The sequence below is a fragment of the Bufo bufo genome, chromosome 4 (assembly GCF_905171765.1).
Source record: "Bufo bufo chromosome 4, aBufBuf1.1, whole genome shotgun sequence".
In the NCBI taxonomy this organism is placed as follows: Eukaryota; Metazoa; Chordata; class Amphibia; order Anura; family Bufonidae; genus Bufo; species Bufo bufo.
In genome coordinates this window covers 179,500,444-179,519,596 of record NC_053392.1, presented here as the reverse complement: position 1 = coordinate 179,519,596, position 19,153 = coordinate 179,500,444, and the positions used below count along the sequence as shown (strand labels likewise).

General features: G+C 42.9%; 1 protein-coding gene across 1 annotated transcript in view; it reads left to right on the top strand.

Moving 5' to 3' along the window:
- Positions 1 to 1,546: 1,546 nt before the first annotated feature.
- LOC121000027 (ankyrin repeat domain-containing protein 65-like) overlaps positions 1,547 to 19,153 on the top strand; it is a 34,332-nt gene continuing 16,725 nt past the window's right edge. Inside the window, exon 1 of the mRNA XM_040431056.1 lies at positions 1,547 to 1,833. Coding sequence (XP_040286990.1) covers positions 1,583 to 1,833 — 251 coding nt within the window. The 5' untranslated portion in view covers positions 1,547 to 1,582. The remainder of the gene's footprint in view (positions 1,834 to 19,153) is intronic.

Below are 19,153 nucleotides of genomic sequence, written 5' to 3'. Positions count from 1 at the left end.
GTGAACCTGCTTTCATTTGTGAAGAGCCCAGGGTGCCAGTGGCGAATTTGCCAATCTTGGTGTTCTCTGGCAAATGCCAAACGTCCTGCACGGTGTTGGGCTGTACGCACAACCCCCACCTGTGGACGTCAGGCCCTCATATCACCCTCATGGAGTCTGTTTCTGACCGTTTGAGCAGACACATGCACATTTGTGGCCTGCTGGAGGTCATTTTGCAGGGTTCTGGCAGTGCTCCTCCTGTTTCTCCTTGCACAAAGGCAGAGGTAGTGGTCCTGCTGCTGGGTTGTTGCCCTCCTACGGCCTTCTCCACGTCTCCTGATGTACTGGCCTGTCTCCTGGTAGCGCCTCAATGCTCTGGACACTACGCTGACAGACACAGCAAACCTTCTTGCCACAGCTCGCATTGATGTGCCATCCTGGATAAGCTGCACTACCTGAGCCACTTGTGTGGGTTGTAGACTCCGTCTCATGATACCACTAGAGTGAAAGCACCGCCAGCATTCAAAAGTGACCAAAACATCAGCCAGGAAGCATAGGAACTGAGAAGGGGTCTGGGGTCACCACCTGCAGAACCACTCCTTTATTGGGGGTGTCTTGCTAATTGCCTATAATTTCCACCTGTTGTCTATCCCATTTGCACAACAGCATGTGAAATTGATTGTCACTGAGTGTTGCTTCCTAAGTGGACAGTTTGATTTCACAGAAGTGTGATTGACTTGGAGTTACATTGTGTTGTTTAAGTGTTCCCTTTATTTTTTTGAGCAGTGTACTTTTCAACTCCACATACAACCACTGCATTAGGTCCTTGATCTACAATAGAATCTTGTGTAATAGAACATAACATTAGTTTAAACGGGTTTTCCAGGCTCAATGATGACCTATCCTAATACATTAATATCCAATCGTTGAGGGTCCAAAACGCTGCACTCCACCGACCAGCGGTTCCCTGCAACCCCAGTACTGAAACTAACACTGGGAATAGAACAGAAAGCACGGCTCCATTCACAGTGTAGTGGCCATGCTGGGTTACTACAGCTCAGCTCCTGGAAGCTGGACTGCAGTAAGCCAACAAGGTCACTACACTTTGAATGGTGTTGTGCCTTCTGTTCCATTTACAGTGCTAGTTCCAGTGCTGATGGCTGAAGGGAGCAGTTGATCAGTGTGTGTATGTAGTGTCAGAGAATAGGTCATCAATCTCAGGGACCTGGAAACCCCCTTTAAAGCAGATCTGTTCGGGGTAGAATGCTGTTAGTAAACGATATACAGTATAAAGGTATAGCCAAAATGGCTTTTGGGTTAATCTGTCCACAAAAGATTACCTATTGTTTTAGCACAATACTGTAATGTTTCAATCCACCGTGTAACAAAGGAAGGAATGTAAGAATAACAGAAATTAAGTCTAGTGACCTTGAGCAGAGACTTACACATTGAGTGTCAAATGGTGCTGCCCATGACAACCGTAAAACAGGACTAGGCTCAACCTTAATCTGACAGCGTTGGAATGTGGGAAGGCATTCTCAGCTTTGAATGCAGAGACTGTACCTGGTTTCCTCTGAGCTGCACTTGCAAAGCAATTACAACAATGTCTGAGCAAATGGAAATTGCATGGAAACTGCTTGATCTTCATGATTCCATCTCGCTTTCCAAATCTGAAAGACAAGTCAGAAGAACAGGGGGGCTGAAGCAATGGCAGCTGGAGAGATGTCCACACTTAAGCTCATCAGTGACTCACTCTCTGGAAAACAAAAAGATCTTACTGTACGAAGCCGCCTGGAAAGGGGACGCAGATCAAGTCAATACCTTACTCAACTTTGGGATATCTGTAAACTGCCAGTAAGTTCAATGAAATACACGTATAATCAGAATACGTATAAAACATATTGGAGGTCAAGATGCAGATACATGCAATAGATTTATTAAAATGACCAACATTTTAGCAGCACTTCTAGCTATAGCAGACATTTTTTTCTTAAGTGGTACTGCTAATTGTATTAAAAGGTTGAAATTGATTTGTGATTTTAAAAAAAGTAAGGCACAATAGACACTTCCCTCATTTTCAATGAAGCATTTTTGTGAATGTGCATACTTTTTTACTTTTTCTCGAATTTGGCAGATAGGTGGCACATTGCCAGATAATAAAGTAGACACTATTCGTAGTTAATAGACATCAGACAGGAAGCATGCCACCTTCACTGCAGTATGAGAGGATATTTGACTTATTGCCAATGCATGTAAAAGGGGCTTCCTTTGGTATCTGCTTGGCTAGTAAACATTGGAAAATGATACAAGTGAACTATACTTTTTTACACTCATTTATACTTATGCAAATGGTTAAGTATACAATTGTTGTTTTATAAAGTGCGTAATGTCATCTACTATATAAATCAAATATAGTAAGGACTATATAAGGACTGTAGTGGCAGGTACCTTTAACCCCTTAGTGACCACACACATTTTTTTTAAATCTCATTCCAAGAGCTATAACTTTTTAGTTTTTTCATCAATGTACTTGTATGAGATCTTATTTTTTGCAGGACAAGTTCTAGTTTTTAATGCACCATTTTGGGTACATGTAATGATTGATTAAAGCCAGCTGTTTAGCTCAAACCCCCTATGTTTACGTTAGTGGTCACTAAGGGGTTAAACATTTAGTATAATGCTCCATTAAACTGCCTTTCACCCAGTCCCAAAATTCCTTCCAGCAGATCACATCAGGTAAAGATCAGTACGAAAACAAATCCAAATGTGTTTTGATATTGTCCGATTTTGCCTTGCTAATGTCAGCGTATTTGCTCTATAACGACATTAAAACATGCCATTAAGTTCTAGCTATGTAATACACATAATATGTGGGCTCAAGTTACTAAATACCCAGCTGAATAGCAGAGAGAATTGATGAGAATTGAGCACTCACTGTTTTCAATAGTGTGGAGGTTTATTCACCAACTATGCAGCTGAATAGCAGTCACAGACCAGTGCTTTTGGTGTTGCCGTTACTTGCCTCCTAATAGAAGACTGTTTCCAGGTATAAATGTCTTTGTGATTTAATACATGGTAACTTCATTGTACCCGCTGCCTATTTATTACTTGGTAAATACAGATTTGTTTGGATTAATAAAATACACTGTAATGACTACTACAGAAACTACAACGTTGTTACTTTGTGCACATAAATGCACAGACAATAGAACATGACGGGCAAGGTTACAAAGCAAACACAATTTTAAAGGCTATATGATTATTGAGAATCTAACAAGTACAACAAAATATGTTTACTTAAGATTACCCACAGCAATCTAGTATAAATTATTCTACTCATGAAATCACAGCGGTAAGGTAATTGAAAACAGGGAGGTAAGTGAAGCGTAACACCATTATAAACTTAAAATATATAGTGGTTGTGCACACCTCATTAGGAAGAATTCATCCAACACATTCGTGCGTAAGGTTCCTATAGTATTAAATAATTTATTATACACGTAGGTAACCAATATGTAAGGTGGGTATACAATGTATATAAATGGTTGTCCAGAGAATGTCAGATTAATATAAATGGTTGTCCAGATAATTTCAGATACTCAACAATAGGGACCAAGTTGTGATTGGATCCCTATGATGGATATCCCAGATATTCTTCATGGAACACTTGGTCAACAATGTTGGGATATGTACATCAATCCGCATATACTGCAATTCATCCAGCAGTTAATTCATATTACAGTCCCAATAAACAAGTGCAAAAATAAATAAACATATGGTTATTTATTTATTTTTGCACTTGTTTATTGGGACTGTAATATGAATTAACTGCTGGATGAATTGCAGTATATGCGGATTGATGTGCAGGGTGGGCCATTTATATGGATACACCTTAATAAAATGGGAATGGTTGGTGATATTAACTTCCTGTTTGTGGCACATTAGTATATGTGAGGGGGGAAACTTTTCAAGATGGGTGGTGACCATGTCGGCCATTTTTAAGTCGGCCATTTTGAATCCAACTTTTGTTTTTTCAATAGGAAGAGGGTCATGTGACACATCAAACTTATTGGGAATTTCACAAGAAAAACAATGGTGTGCTTGGTTTTAACGTAACTTTATTCTTTCATGAGTTATTTACAAGGTTCTTACCACTTATAAAATGTGTTCAATGTGCTGCCCATTGTGTTGGATTGTCAATGCAACCCTCTTCTCCCACTCTTCACACATGGATAGCAACACCGCAGGAGAAATGTTAGCACAGGCTTCCAGTATCCGTAGTTTCAGGTGCTGCACATCTCGTATCTTCACAGCATAGACGATTGCCTTCAGATGATACGAGATGTGCAGCACCTGAAACTACGGATACTGGAAGCCTGTGCTAGCATTTCTCCTGCGGTGTTGCTATCAGTGTGTGAAGAGTGGGAGAAGAGGGTTGCATTGACAATCCAACACAATGGGCAGCACATTGAACACATTTTGTAAGTGGTCAGAAACTTGTAAATAACTCATGAAAGAATAAAGTTACGTTAAAACCAAGCACACCATTGTTTTTCTTGTGAAATTACCAATAAGTTTGATGTGTCAAATGACCCTCTTCCTATTGAAAAAACAAAAGTTGGATTCAAAATGGCCGACTTCAAAATGGCCGCCATGGTCACCACCCATCTTGAAAAGTTTCCCCCCTCACATATACTAATGTGCCACAAAGAGGAAGTTAATATCACCAACCATTCCCATTTTATTAAGGTGTATCCATATAAATGGCCCACCCTGTACATATCCCAACGTTGTTGACCAAGTGTTCCACGAAGAATATCTGGAATATCCATCATAGGGATCCAATCGCAACTTGGTCCCTATAGTTGAGTATCTGAAATTCTCTGAACAACCATTTAGATACATCTGACATTCTCTGGACAACCATTTATATACATTGAATACCCACCTTACATATTGGTTACCTACGTGTATAATAAATTATTTAATACTATAGGAACCTTACACACGAATGTGTTGGATGAATTCTTCCTAATGAGGTGTGAACAACCACTATATATTTTATATTTATTTTCTGCTTTATAGACTGGGTGTGTCTATATTGGTTGGGGCACCCACTCCATACACAAATACCAGGTGAGCCATCACAAACCATATTTGACCATTATAAACTTATATAAACAATTATAGACATTGAGTGTGACTGCAGTCACGTCACTCTCCAGTCATTTTAATATGGTGTAGTAAAGTGAACAGAAATGTGTATGGTAAAGTCCTGGAAGGGGTGTATATCCCACTCAGGTTCCTCAATTGGGTGAGGTAAATGAAATCCAGAAAGTTAAAATGGTCTCAGCAATGTGTAGGTTGCTGAGACAGTTTTGTTAAGTTTATGGGCTGGATTTTATTGGACTGGGGAAGGTAGGCTTGGTAGAGGGACCTCCCCAGTCCACCCCACCCCATTCTGGGACAGATTTTCCCCCTAGCCTGAGGGATCCCCAGCTGAAGCCAGCTGAGATCGTTATTACGTTAAGGGGAAATAAAGTACAGCCCAGGCTGTTAGTCTAGGGAGAGTGATGCCTGGAGAAAGTCTGGAAAGCTGGCTGCCCTGCGGGCTAGAGAAGCTGAATTCTCTGTGTGACCTGTGTTCAATAAGTGAGCTAGGATCTTCACTGTATTAGCTAGAGCCCAGACGGGCAGGTGTTCATTTTGGTTTGGTTTATGTTTTGTGGTGCTGGACCTTCACCTTACCCAGTGAGCTATAACTGGGGTTTACGAAACATGGCGTCCAAAAATATTGCCCGGTAATTATTTTTCATGTTCTCCCACACGGGGATCCCAAAGAAATTCTCATGGACCAGGGTACCCCCTTTATGTCAAAGGTCATGAAAGAGTTGTGCAAGTTGTTCAAAATCACACAGATACGTACCTCGGTGTATCACCCCCAGACAGACGGGTTGGTATCGAGGTTTAACAAGACTATGAAACAGATGTTAAAAAAAAAGTGGTAGAAAAGTATGGTCGGGACTGGGGGTTCCTCCTACTATACCTTATGTTCTCTATTAAGGAGGTGCCCCAGGCTTCTTTAGGGTTCTCGCCATTTGAGTTACTATATGGCCATCACCCAAGGGGTTTCCTCGATATAGCTAAAGAAACCTGGGATAAGAGCGTTACTGGGCGATGTCTAGGCATATACTGAATAAGCTGCTAGGTTTAGGGCTCTGTGCCATCCCAGGCACATAGTATCTGTGAGGGAGTCAGTGCTAGGGGTAGCAAATAAGAGTATCTAGGGGTGTTATCCAAGTTTAGACAGTGTGAGTTCAAGTTAATAGTACTCAGCTAGAACACTGCATATAGGATCTAGTCCCCCTCCTTGCCCCACTTACAGCTTCTGTCCCCCCAGTGCCCGGTATTTATCTGTAGGTGCATTACATCACGACCACAGCTGTGGTGAATGCCCAACAGTTGATAGGGACTCCTTACCCTGCAAGCTACATTTTGGCAGTTGGTCACAACAGGACCACAGGGTTTATTGATGAGTCAGTGATAATTTCTCCTCACAACCCGCAGCAAGGCATAGAGGGTGTTCCTGAAGGAGGACTCCCTGGCCAACCCGTTGCCAACCCAGCTGTGTGTATAGCTTAGCAAGGGTTTGTCCTTATCGTGATTAATTTGCAATAGTGATTCACTCTCTTCCTATTTTAATGTGAATTAATAAAGTTTATGTTTTAATATACACATATACAAACGTTCTATTCATCAGTGAAAGTGTTTAAGAGGTGAACGTAAACCGACTATATTTCAATCAGTGATTTGTAAATATAACGTCCCCAAAAAATAATTGTGGTAAGCAAATACTGTGCCATGGTGCTGTCACAACTAGACAGCTGAGAAGCTCTGACAGGAGCTTTCCAGATCCTCCTCCTTGAGTTTCTTTGTTTTGGTTAAGTTCCTCATCTCGTTAGTCTATCTCAGCTGTCATGCAGTTGGACTGATTGCTTCCCTTTAAGTTCCTCCCCATGATGCATTAGGTTGCGGCTTATACAACTTCCTGGAGTGTGTGTGCATGCGGTTTCTATTCCTCAGTCCTCTGCAAGATAAGTGCTGTTCCTTTATTTGTGATTTTCTGTCTGCTGGATTTTCAGGTGACCCTGACTCCCTCCGTGTCTTGTGTAGGGAGCCGGTGGTCGTGTCCCCTCACTATTGTAGGGTCTTCAGGTATTAGATAGCCGAGGTACGTGGATATGCGCCCATCCACCTTTGGGGTGTTCGCATAGGCTGAGCAATTAGGGAGAGTGGCAGGTCTCATGTAGGGGTCTCCCTTTTGTTCCTTAGTTGTGGATCCAGTGAGTCATTAATTGTATTGCATTGTCTTGTTTCCTGTACACCATCCGTGACAGGTGCCCCCACAGTAATAGTGCTCCCAAAAGTCCCACCAATAGGAATAATTCTCTGCTAGAGCACACATGGTAGTAATAGTGCTCCTACAGTGCCCCAGAAGTAATAATGCTCCCATACTAGTAATCATGTTCCCCATAGACCCCCAGTAGTAATAAAGCCCATCATAATGCCTCGCAGTAGTAATAATTATCCTTATAATGTGCCAGTGCAAAAAATACCCCCTTTTAATGCCCAAGTTGAGCTAATGTCCCATAGTGCCCCCATAATGTGCCAGTAAAAAATATCCCTATATAGTGCTCCCAGTAAATGTCCCATAGTGCTCCTCTCTCCCCTTCTTCCTAGTGGCCCCCCATAATATACCAGTATAAAATGCCCCATATATAGTGCCCCAGTAGATGCCCCCCATAATTTGCAAGTCTAAAATACCCCTTCTTAGTGCCCCCCATAGATGAACCCATAGTACTCCTCTCTCCCCTTCCCCATAGTGCCCACAATAATGTGCCCCAGTATAAAATGCCCCTATACAGAGCTCCCATATAAAATACCCCTTCTTTGTGGCCTCAGTAGAAGCCCCCATAGTGTTCCTCTCCCCCCGTCCCCCATACAAAATACCCATTGTTTGTGGCCTCAGTAGATGCCACCAATAATGTGCCAGTAAGAAGTGCCCCCATAGTGCCACCCAATAATGTGCCAGAAAAAAGTGCCACCAATAATGTACCAGTAAGAAGTGCCCCCATAGATGCCCCCACAGTGTCCCCCCAATAATGTGCTAGTAAGATGTGCCCCCATAGATGCCCCCCAATAATGTGCCAGTAAAAAATGCCCCTATAGTGCCACCCAACAATGTGCCAGTAAAAAATGCCATCAATAATGTGCCAGTAAGAAGTTCCCCCATAGATGCCCCCACAGTGCCCCCCAATAATGTGCCAGTAAGATGTTCCCCCATAGATGCTCCCCAATAATGTGCCAGTAACAAGTGCCCCCATAGATGCAGCGCAATCATGTGTCAGTAACAAGTGTCTCCATAGATGCCCCCCAATCATGTGCCAGTAACAAGTAGCCCCATAGATGCCCCCCAATCATGTGCCAATAACAAGTGCCCCCATAGATGCCCCCAATCATGTGCCAGTAGTAGTACCATATAAAAAAAAATAAACACTTATACTTACCTCCATCAGGCTGGCAGTGATGCAATGAAGGCCTCTTCCGGCCTGTGTCCCAAGCTGTACGGCTCAGGCGGCGCGATGACGTCATCGCGCCCCCTGCACCAACCTCTGATAGGCTGCAGGCACTAGCCCTACAGCCTATCAGAGGAACGGTGAAGGGAGACGCTTCTCCCTCCCCTGCCCCGCCGCAGCACTTCCATCTGTATCGCTGTCCTGAGGATGGCGATACAGATGACTATGGAGATGAGAGCTTCCACAATGTAAGCACTCATCTCCCTGTGCCATGCTGCTGCCCCCCACGTCACCAGTGGCCAGCGGGGCTCAAGAGGCAGCAGCTTTTAGGCCCCCCAGGAGCAACTGGGCCCGGGACAGCTGCTCCTTTTGCCCCACATTAAAGATGGCCCTGCCTGGGCGAGGTAAATGAAATCCAGAAAGTTAAAAGGGTCTCAGCAATGTGTAGGTTGTTGAGACAGTTTTGTTAAGTTTATGGGCTGGATTTTATTGGACTGGGGAAGGTTGACTTGGTAGAGGGACCTCCCCAGTCCACCCCATTCCGGGGCAGGTTTTTTCCCCTAGCCTGAGGGATCCCCAGCTGAAGCATCAGACGGACCCGCTCCGAACGTTAATGTGAAAGTAGCCTTACCCAGTGAGCTATAACTGGGGTTTGCCTGTATTGCCGGAGTGTCATAAAAATAAAGCATCATTTGGACTTTAACCCTGTGGTCTGCAAGAGAATCTGTCACCGCCGCCCTGCTTGAGAGAGCAATCCCTTACAATGGGTTATAGCACATGGCAGAGCCCAGGCACAGAACCTGTACTGCGTCATAGCCTTGCATCCGATGTGCATTGCAGGAACGGCCTTGATCAGGCACAATATTTATGGAGATATTCTCCCCTAAAATCAGAGGCATATGGAGGTACAATAGATGTCAATGCGCCTCTATGGCAGCTGTGTTACAGATTTGTACAAAACAGAGCTGTATTACATCCATTTGCATGAGCCCAATTTGAATCTGCTGTTTCATTGGTGACTTTAAATGCTAATGACCTATGACAGGCAGACACAAGGACAGATAATGCAACTCAGCAATGTGAGCACCTTGCAAAACAACTTCATGTATTTCACCATTGATCTTGTTAATTATACAATGCAGATATTGAGCGAAGCATAAAGCGTGAGTAAAAGCTAAAAGGGTCTAGGCCAAGGGTGAACTGTGCGGCCTCCAGCCATCCCTGGCACACCTATTTGGGACTCCTCTATGTTCCGTATTTTACTCCACTTCTTCTCCCAGTCTCTGGTTGAACTTGATGGACAAACATCTTATTTTAACTCTATTATGAACCTATAACTGTATTAAAAAAGATAAAGTGGAGAGACGGCTGAACATTATTGTGGCTCTTATATTTGGGACTCCTCTCTGTTCAATATTCCACTCCACATCTTCCAGTCCCGAGTTGATAGAGTCTTTTTCAACTCTAGTAAGAACACACATATATATATACACTGCTCAAAAAAATAAAGGGAACACAAAAATAACACATCCTAGATCTGAGTTAATTAAATATTCTTCTGAAATACTTTGTTCTTTACATAGTTGAATGTGCTGACAACAAAATCACACAAAAATTAAAAAATGGAAATCAAATTTTTCAACCCATGGAGGTCTGGATTTGGAGTGACACTCAAAATTAAAGTGGAAAAACACACTACAGGCTGATCCAACTTTGATGTAATGTCCTTAAAACAAGTCAAAATGAGGCTCAGTAGTGTGTGTGGCCTCCACGTTCCTGTATGACCTCCCCACAACACCTGTGCATGCTCCTGATGAGGTGGCGGATGGTCTCCTGAGGGATCTCCTCCCAGACCTGGACTAAAGCATCTGCCAACTCCTGGACAGTCTGTGGTGCAACGTGACGTTGGTGGATAGAGCGAGACATGATGTCCCAGATGTGCTCAATTGGATTCAGGTCTGGGGAACGAGCGGGCCAGTCCATAGCATCAATGCCTTCGTCTTGCAGGAACTGCTGACACACTCCAGCCACATGAGGCCTAGCATTGTCTTGCATTAGGAGGAACCCAGAGCCAACTGCACCAGCATATGGTCTCACAAGGGGTCTGAGGATCTCATCTTGGTACCTAATGGCAGTCAGGCTACCTCTGGCGAGCACATGGAGGGCTGTGCGGCCCTCCAAAGAAATGCCACCCCACACCATTACTGACCCAATGCCAAATTGGTCATGCTGGAGGATGTTGCAGGCAGCAGAACGTTCTCCACGGCGTCTCCAGACTCTGTCACGTCTGTCACATGTGCTCAGTGTGAACCTGCTTTCATCTGTGAAGAGCACAGGGCGCCAGTGGCGAATTTGCCAATCTTGGTGTTCTCTGGCAAATGCCAAACGTCCTGCATGGTGTTGGGCTGTAAGCACAACCCCCACCTGTGGACGTCGGACCCTCATATCACCCTCATGGAGTCTGTTTCTGACCGTTTGAGCAGACACATGCACATTTGTGGCCTGCTGGAGGTCATTTTGCAGGGCTCTGGCAGTGCTCCTCCTGTTCCTCCTTGCACAAAGGCGGAGGTAGCGGTCCTGCTGCTGGGTTGTTGCCCTCCTGCGGCCTCCTCCACGTCTCCTGATGTACTGGCCTGTCTCCTGGTAGCGCCTCCATGCTCTGGACACTACGCTGACAGACACAGCAAACCTTCTTGCCACAGATCGCATTGATGTGCCATCCTGGATAAGCTGCACTACCTGAGCCACTTGTGTGGGTTGTAGACTCCGTCTCATGCTACCACTAGAGTGAAAGCACGCCAGCATTCAAAAGTGACCAAAACATCAGCCAGGAAGCATAGGAACTGAGAAGAGGTCTGTGGTCACCACCTGCAGAACCACTCCTTTATTGGGGGTGTCTTGCTAACTGCCTATAATTTCCACCTGTTTTCGATCCCATTTGCACAACAGCATGTGAAATTGATTGTCACTCAGTGTTGATTCCTAAGTGGGCAGTTTGATTTCACAGAAGTGTGACTTGGAGTTACATTGTGTTGTTTAAGTGTTCCCTTTATTTTTTTGAGCAGTGTATATTCAAAAACATGAGATGGAGAGGTGGCTGCATATTAATGTGGTGTTTTGTATTGTACTTTATGGAGGTTTGTGGAACACATTGACTCTTCTATAACTCCAATAAACTACAATGGAGCTAGCTGTGCTTATGCAAGGCCACCTCAACAACTACCTGCAGTGCAAAATGAGTAAGCAGAGGGCCACCATTCTCCTGCTAAATGGAAGTGGGACTGCCATATTTTAGATATTTATGTCATATATTATCAATATGTCTTAGATGAGAATTCTGCTTTAAGTTTTATTGAGGTTCTTGGGAGTGATACAATCTAACAATGTAGCCCTTAGATCAAAATTATGCACCCCTGATCTAGATATTAGATAAGCCATACAAGTACACTAGTGTTGCACAGGTAGCATGACACATCCATGCCAAACCTTGTCTGCAATCAAAATTTACTACAAATGGCATAAAATACCACACAACTTCTAACCTCCAGGTACCCTATGTACAGAGAAGACAAGGAATAATCATCGTGTGTTATCAAGCACACAGGGCAATTATTAGAAACAAGAACTCAGAATGACTGTCCCAATAATCTCCCTATGTAAATGGGCCCTTACTATAATGCTAAATACTGTATATTGGCCCACATTTACTAATGTTATTGCCCCTAGAATTTGGCTCAAATTGAGTTAAAATCCGGTGCAATTTGTCACATCTAGGGTTAGAGAAATTTTCAGTTCCTAGCCCAAAAAAGGGGTGGTTCTTAGTGGAAAGGGATATTAGTGTCATGGAAAAAAGGGCAAGGCCTAAGATGCACTGTTTTTCACCAGAATTGTGCCGCAATTCTAGTGTAAAATTCTGTCTCCAAGTAAGCAAACCAGCAAACCAATAGTTGGTAAAGAGACAAAAAAGTCTATTAAAGGAGTTATGCCATGACTGATGTAAGAATTAAAATCAAACATCATATAGTACATGACAATCTATTTTCGACAAAGCTAGAACCAGTCCTGTACCTCACATGGCTCCAGAGCTCCCCCCCCCCCTTCATTGTTCCAATTCCTCTGCTCTCTGCTAGATTTATTTCAAGCTGGCAGCTCAGGGTGTGTGTCCTTTCTCAGGGGACATGTCCTTTCTGCTATAGCTCTTTGAAGTAACTGCTTTGTAACTGCCACAAATTCTAACAGAAGATATGGTTGGTGACAGTTGAATATTGAAATAGAGCGCATGCAACATCCTCAATGAGGTGGACAAAAAAATAAGGAAAAGAATAAGCAGCAGGTGGCACTATACAGATACATTTTATTGAATAACTCAGAGGCTATAATACATTTTTAATTTATGCAAATACAAAAGTATTTAGATACAGGTGCTGGTTTAAAAAATGTAGAATATTTTTTTGTAGCACTATCAGTGTATTATTTTGGTTTTGTGCAATAGAGTGAAAAAAGGAAAGGAGTACCTTTGAAAACTTATGGGAACCCAGGGAGATTTGAGCACCTGGGATCTCAGACCTTAAATAGTCTGTCAGGGTTAAAGGGGTTTGCCAGGATTTTAATATTGATCATCAATATCAGATTGTCGGGGGTCCCACACCTGGCACCCCCACTGATCAGCTATATTTTTCTGCTTGCCATAGACATAGCAGCAGCTAGCAGGAAGAGAGCACGCATGCACATGCTTTCTCTTCATAGAGCCGACAGCCGGGAGTGCCATGGGTCGGATTTGATATTGATGACCTATCATGAGAATGCCTGGAAAACCCCTTTAAGCCTGGTTCACAATCATCATTAGGACAGGCCAGGTGATGCAAATTTTAAAGATTTTATAAATACCCAGACTCCCTCTAACCTTGTCCCAAAATACAGCAGCCATGGGTTCTTCTAAGCAGCTGCCTAACACTCTCAAAATGAAAATGGTTGAGGCCCACAAAGCAGGAGAAGGCTATTAGAAGACAGCAAAGCCTTTTTAGGTTGTCATTTCCTTAGTTGAAAATTAAGAAATAGCAGTTAACAGGAACAGTGGAGGTCAAGAGGAGGTCTGGAAGATGAAGAAAATTTTCTGAAACTGGTGCTCTTAGGATTTCTAGAAAGGCAAATCAGAACCCCCGCTTGACTGCAAAAGACCTTCAGGAAGATTTAGCAGACTCTCAAGTTGTGGCACATTGTTCTACTGTTCAGCAATATGGGCAAAACTAGCTGAGGGCCCCAAGTGAGGGCCCAAAATATACCAAGGGTAAATCACAGGTGCTAAAAACCAAAGACTCCTATGTGGGAAAACCCAAGCACACTCTATACAAAAATCTACACAGAAATATACCAAAACATATCTTTATTCAAATTGTTAAAAGGGCAAATAAAAAACATATAAGTTGGCAGACAGACACAAACACCAAGAAGGTGCCAAAAAGGAAGGGTCAGATGTAATTGTACCTAGAAAATCCATAGGGTACATACAGGAGTAGGTGTAGATAAAAAGTCAAGCCATATGGTTCACCCTGCTGAAGCATAGAAGTAACCAACCTAAACAGTAAAATACATACCAGGAAGATGGCAACATTAGAAGTTTGCAAAAAAAATAAACATCTAAACAAGTGATGCATTTTGTCCTGTGCACTGATGAGGTTAAAATCTTTTGCCACAATGAGCAAAGGTATGTTTGGAGAGCACAGAATTTCATGAAAAGAACACCTCTCCAACCATAAAGCATGGGGTGGATCAGTCATGCTTTGGGGTTGTGTTGCAGCCAATCGCACGGGGAACATTTCACAGGTAGAGAGAAAAATGGAGTCAATGAACTTCCACAAAATTCTGTATAATTATCCCACCCCTTATACAGCTTCATAGTCATAACTATAAAAAAGTTATGGGGGGTCAGAATATGAAATAAAAAAAATACATTGCATTGAATGGCTAATGCAATTCATTTCAGATTTGCTGTGTTTTTATGGAGCCCTGACACCCGCAGGTCTCCATAAGAACTACAGCTCTAAAAGCCCTGGCTTCTTCAGAGAGACCATAGCTTTCAGAGACAACCAATGGCACTCCGAATAGCCACGTGGGGGAGCCTTTCAGGACTTGGGCGCACACTACTCCTGCGCTTCACTCCTCCAGGTTTAGCAATGTGGAGGAGTGAAGCCAAAAGGCCACTGAAAGTGAAGAACTCCTTTTAAAGAGGTTTTCCCACCATAAGAACTTATTACTTATCCAAAGCTGAGGTAGTTAGTATCTTATTGGGGGAGGTATGACTGCTGGAACCCCCATCGATTCTGTAGATAGGTGATGAGTTCTAATGGTGGGTCAACCTCTTTAAGTTATTGTATCGGTTTCTGAGACGGCTAGGTGAAAAGTACTTTCACCACTATCACAACATTCACGGGGGTTGTTACTCAGCTTTCTTTGAATGCTCAGCAACAAATTTAGTTCTGGCGCAATATAAAATAGCAGGGATGAGGGCTCAGGGTTAATGTATACACAAGTCCATGGGAAAGATATGTATGATAGTTACATGAAGATCTCACTGCCACAGCAGTACAAATTCCTAGACTGAATTTTAATAGAGTAGAACTTGAGCAGCACTCTTTCAGTTTACCCCTGTTCACTAGAAGTACAGAATCAGCAAGTTAGTACTTGAATGTAAATGATCCTTATTACAGCTTTGCTGTTTCCTTATTTCACCATCACCTCTCCATAGAATAAGCATATAGTGCATCAGTCAGTATGCATCAATACACACACAAACTCTTGGGCAGAGAGTTAATTACAGAGGGGAACACAACCGACGCATCCACATAATTACTGTGGAGAACACTGTGCAACCTGATCACTCCGAGGAGAACAGGAAGAGCGCAAGCAAAACATCACATCACTTTTTTTCTAGCTAAATCTGAATAGTTCATTACATTCAAAGCACATAGATCTCCCTGAGCGACACCCAGAGGAGCCAACGTGGAATAGTTGAGGAGGTAACCAAAGTATTCCGTTTTATTTTGCAAAATCCGTTGCCAGGGAATATTGAAGAAGCTGGTTTAAGTTAATAGGAGTAAAACACAAGTGGCTCCTATGAAAAAACCCCACAAAGATGATAGTGTTCCTATAATTATTTATGGAAAAGCTGGATGCTATATGAAGCCAATGAGTCACAGGCACAGGTCTGCGGAATAATGTGGGAAACACCGCCTGTTCACCTGGGACCCCTTTACTTTCCATTGAGCCATGCCAGGAAAATTTACAAGTAGTGGTAAATAATATTAGCGGTATCAGAGGGAACTTTTTAGTTTTTTTGTTTCCCAAGGCCAGCACAGAGTGGGTATGGGTATCCATTGAACCAAGGCCATGCTTTTATGGCTACAGATACGTAGCTTTTATACTGCTATGAATATGGACACAGTGGCCTCTTTTTGCAACAGGCGTTTGCAGTGGCGTAGCGTGGGTTGCCAGCACCCGGGACAAGCCAAGTATTACGCCCCCCCCCCTACCCCAACGCCCCTTTTTACAAATATAGCAGCAGATGTCACCTGCAGTCCTATGTAACACTACAGATAACACAGGGACAGTGTGTGCCTGAAACGCGTGTGCTGTTTGGACTCCATTTTGGGCTACTTGTACAGTTATGGATTTATGTCTGAAGAAAGCACTCATTTTAGGTTCCTCAAGATGCTGAACACTTCTTTATGTATGTATAGCTCTAGTTTTATAACCCTTTTATTACCATCCAATTTGTTATAATATACAGGGTTGTTCAGTAATTATAGGCTACTTTTACTGTCTATACATAACTCTTACCTCCCCAGGTCAGCAGTTGCTTCCACTCCCAAAGGAGCAACATTCAAGGATATGACTTGAAACTATTTTAACCAGGCTAAGTAGTAATAGGGAAGAGCATAATTACCTGTACAGCCTCCCTTTCTTGACTTTTTAACAGTGGGGGATGTTCGTCATCATAAATCTTCTTGTCTCCGCTACTCCAGTGTCTCAGATTTACGATACTTTGTTTGTCAAAGGAAAGTAAAAAGGAGATGAAGCAAATATCTGGTGTCGTTAGGCCAACCTGGCTTGTGGGTTCATTCACAACTGTGACTGCTGCGAACCCAATAGCTACATCACTGTAAGCCCATGTGGGTCATTTATTAAGAAATATATGCTACTTTTTGGTGTATTTAAGGACCAGATTTTGTCGCAAAAAGGTTTTGCAGCAAAATCTGAGACTTTTCCCTGCTCACGCCACTTTTCCCAAGCTGGTGGACAAAGGGGGCATGGTGTGGAAGAGGGCTGGCCAATCTCATTTACCATTTTCTACGCCGGTTTATGGTGTTGAAAATAGTGTTAAACTATGCCAGTAAGAGAGCTGGCGTAGTTTAAACTATGACGCACACCCGGTGGAAGCAAACACCAAAGTTATGTAGAGGCCTGCGTCTCTGCATAACTTTGGCACATCCACCACCAGCGCATGGGGATTAAGACTGGCATATAAATCACCGGTCTTAGTTATATTATGCTGAATACATGCAATTTTTAAAACACAACTGCCAGTAGAGATGACAGTTTCTCCTAAATGGTATCACAGTACAGTGTGTAATAAGGACTATAAAAGGCACAAGTGTGAATAGTTTCTTAAGACACTGCTCAGTCAATAGATCTAAAATGTCTCTAAAATAAATTTTAATTTATTAGATGTTTTATGCGCCATCTAACAATGGCTCAGCCAAGGTGTCAAGGATCTCCTTTTATATATAATTGCATATTCTACACTTTCACCATGATATCACCATGGGATCAGTTTATTTTTATTGTCCTGCTATTACATTTCAGTCTGTGAACCTTTTACATGTGTTCAGTCTATAGATTTCTTTTAAGATAGCTAATGCTCCTTCCCTCATGTCATGGGCGAACTGAAATTTAAAGTGACCCTGGAAAAAAAAACTAAACGTGGCCTTGTGCTTTAGGCGGGTCCAAATTGCCAGAAGGTTGGGTTACTATAAGTAGGTGGGACAAACATAAGTAGGCAGGGCCAGCAATACCAGAGTGCAGCACAAAATACTGCCTCAGCAGAACCAAATACCATAGCACAAAATACTGTCCCAGCAGAACCAAATACCATAGCACAAAATACTGCCTCAGCAGAACCAAATACCATAGCACAAAATACTGTCCCAGCAGCAAAAAAAACAGATGTAGCTAATTTTATCTCGGCTGGATTGTTAAAAGAGCAAAATCACACTACAGTACTACAATAAATTGTGTTAAAGTGACCATCCTGGTGCTCCTGGAGTGAAGATAACACTGACTACATCTGTACCTCCTCAGAAGCTGCTTTTCTGTGGTGGCCAGCACCAGCTGCTACATTCTATCCTCCAGTTGTCTCTATAAAATATGGAGCAGGGCGCTTAGGAGGTGAGACCCAGGCACAGCACCAAGCCGGCTCTTCCTTCATCATGCTGCCTGGACTTTTGCGCTACCAAACATACAGGAGAATACAGTATTACACTCACCTAAAGAATTATTAGGAACACCATACTAATACGGTGTTGGACCCCCTTTTGCCTTCAGAACTGCCTTAATTCTACGTGGCATTGATTCAACAAGGTGCTGATAGCATTCTTTAGAAATGTTGGCCCATATTGATACGATAGCATCTTGCAGTTGATGGAGATTTGAGGGATGCACATCCAGGGCACGAAGCTCCCGTTCCACCACATCCCAAAGATGCTCTATTGGGTTGAGATCTGGTGACTGTGGGGGCCATTTTAGTACAGTGAACTCATTGTCATGTTCAAGAAACCAATTTGAAATGATTCGAGCTTTGTGACATGGTGCATTATCCTGCTGGAAGTAGCCATCAGAGGATGGATACATGTTCTCATTCTGTTTACGCCAAATTCGGACTCTACCATTTGAATGTCTCAACAGAAATCGAGACTCATCAGACCAGGCAACATTTTTCCCGTCTTCAACAGTCCAATTTTGGTGAGCTCGTGCAAATTATAGCCTCTTTTTCCTATTTGTAGTGGAGATGAGTGGTACCCGGTGGGGTCTTCTGCTGTTGTAGCCCATCTGCCTCAAGGTTGTGCGTGTTGTGGCTTCACAATGCTTTGCTGCATACCTCGGTTGTAACGAGTGGTTATTTCAGTCAACGTTGCTCTTCTATCAGCTTGAATCAGTCTGCCCATTCTCCTCTGACCTCAAGCATCCACAAGGCATTTTTGCCCACAGGACTGCCGCATACTGGATGTTTTTCCCTTTTCACACCATTCTTTGTAAACCCTAGAAATGGTTGTGCGTGAAAATCCCAGTAACTGAGCAGATTGTGAAATACTCAGACCGGCCCGTCTGGCACCAACAACCATGCCTTTCTTTCCCATTCTGACATTCAGTTTGGAGTTCAGGAGATTGTCTTGACCAGGACCACCCCCCTAAATGCATTGAAGCAACTGCCATGTGATTGGTTGACTAGATAATTGCATTAATGAGAAATAGAACAGGTGTTCCTAATAATTCTTTAGTTGAGTGTATATACCTATTACATCCAGTGATTTTTCCTCTAATGT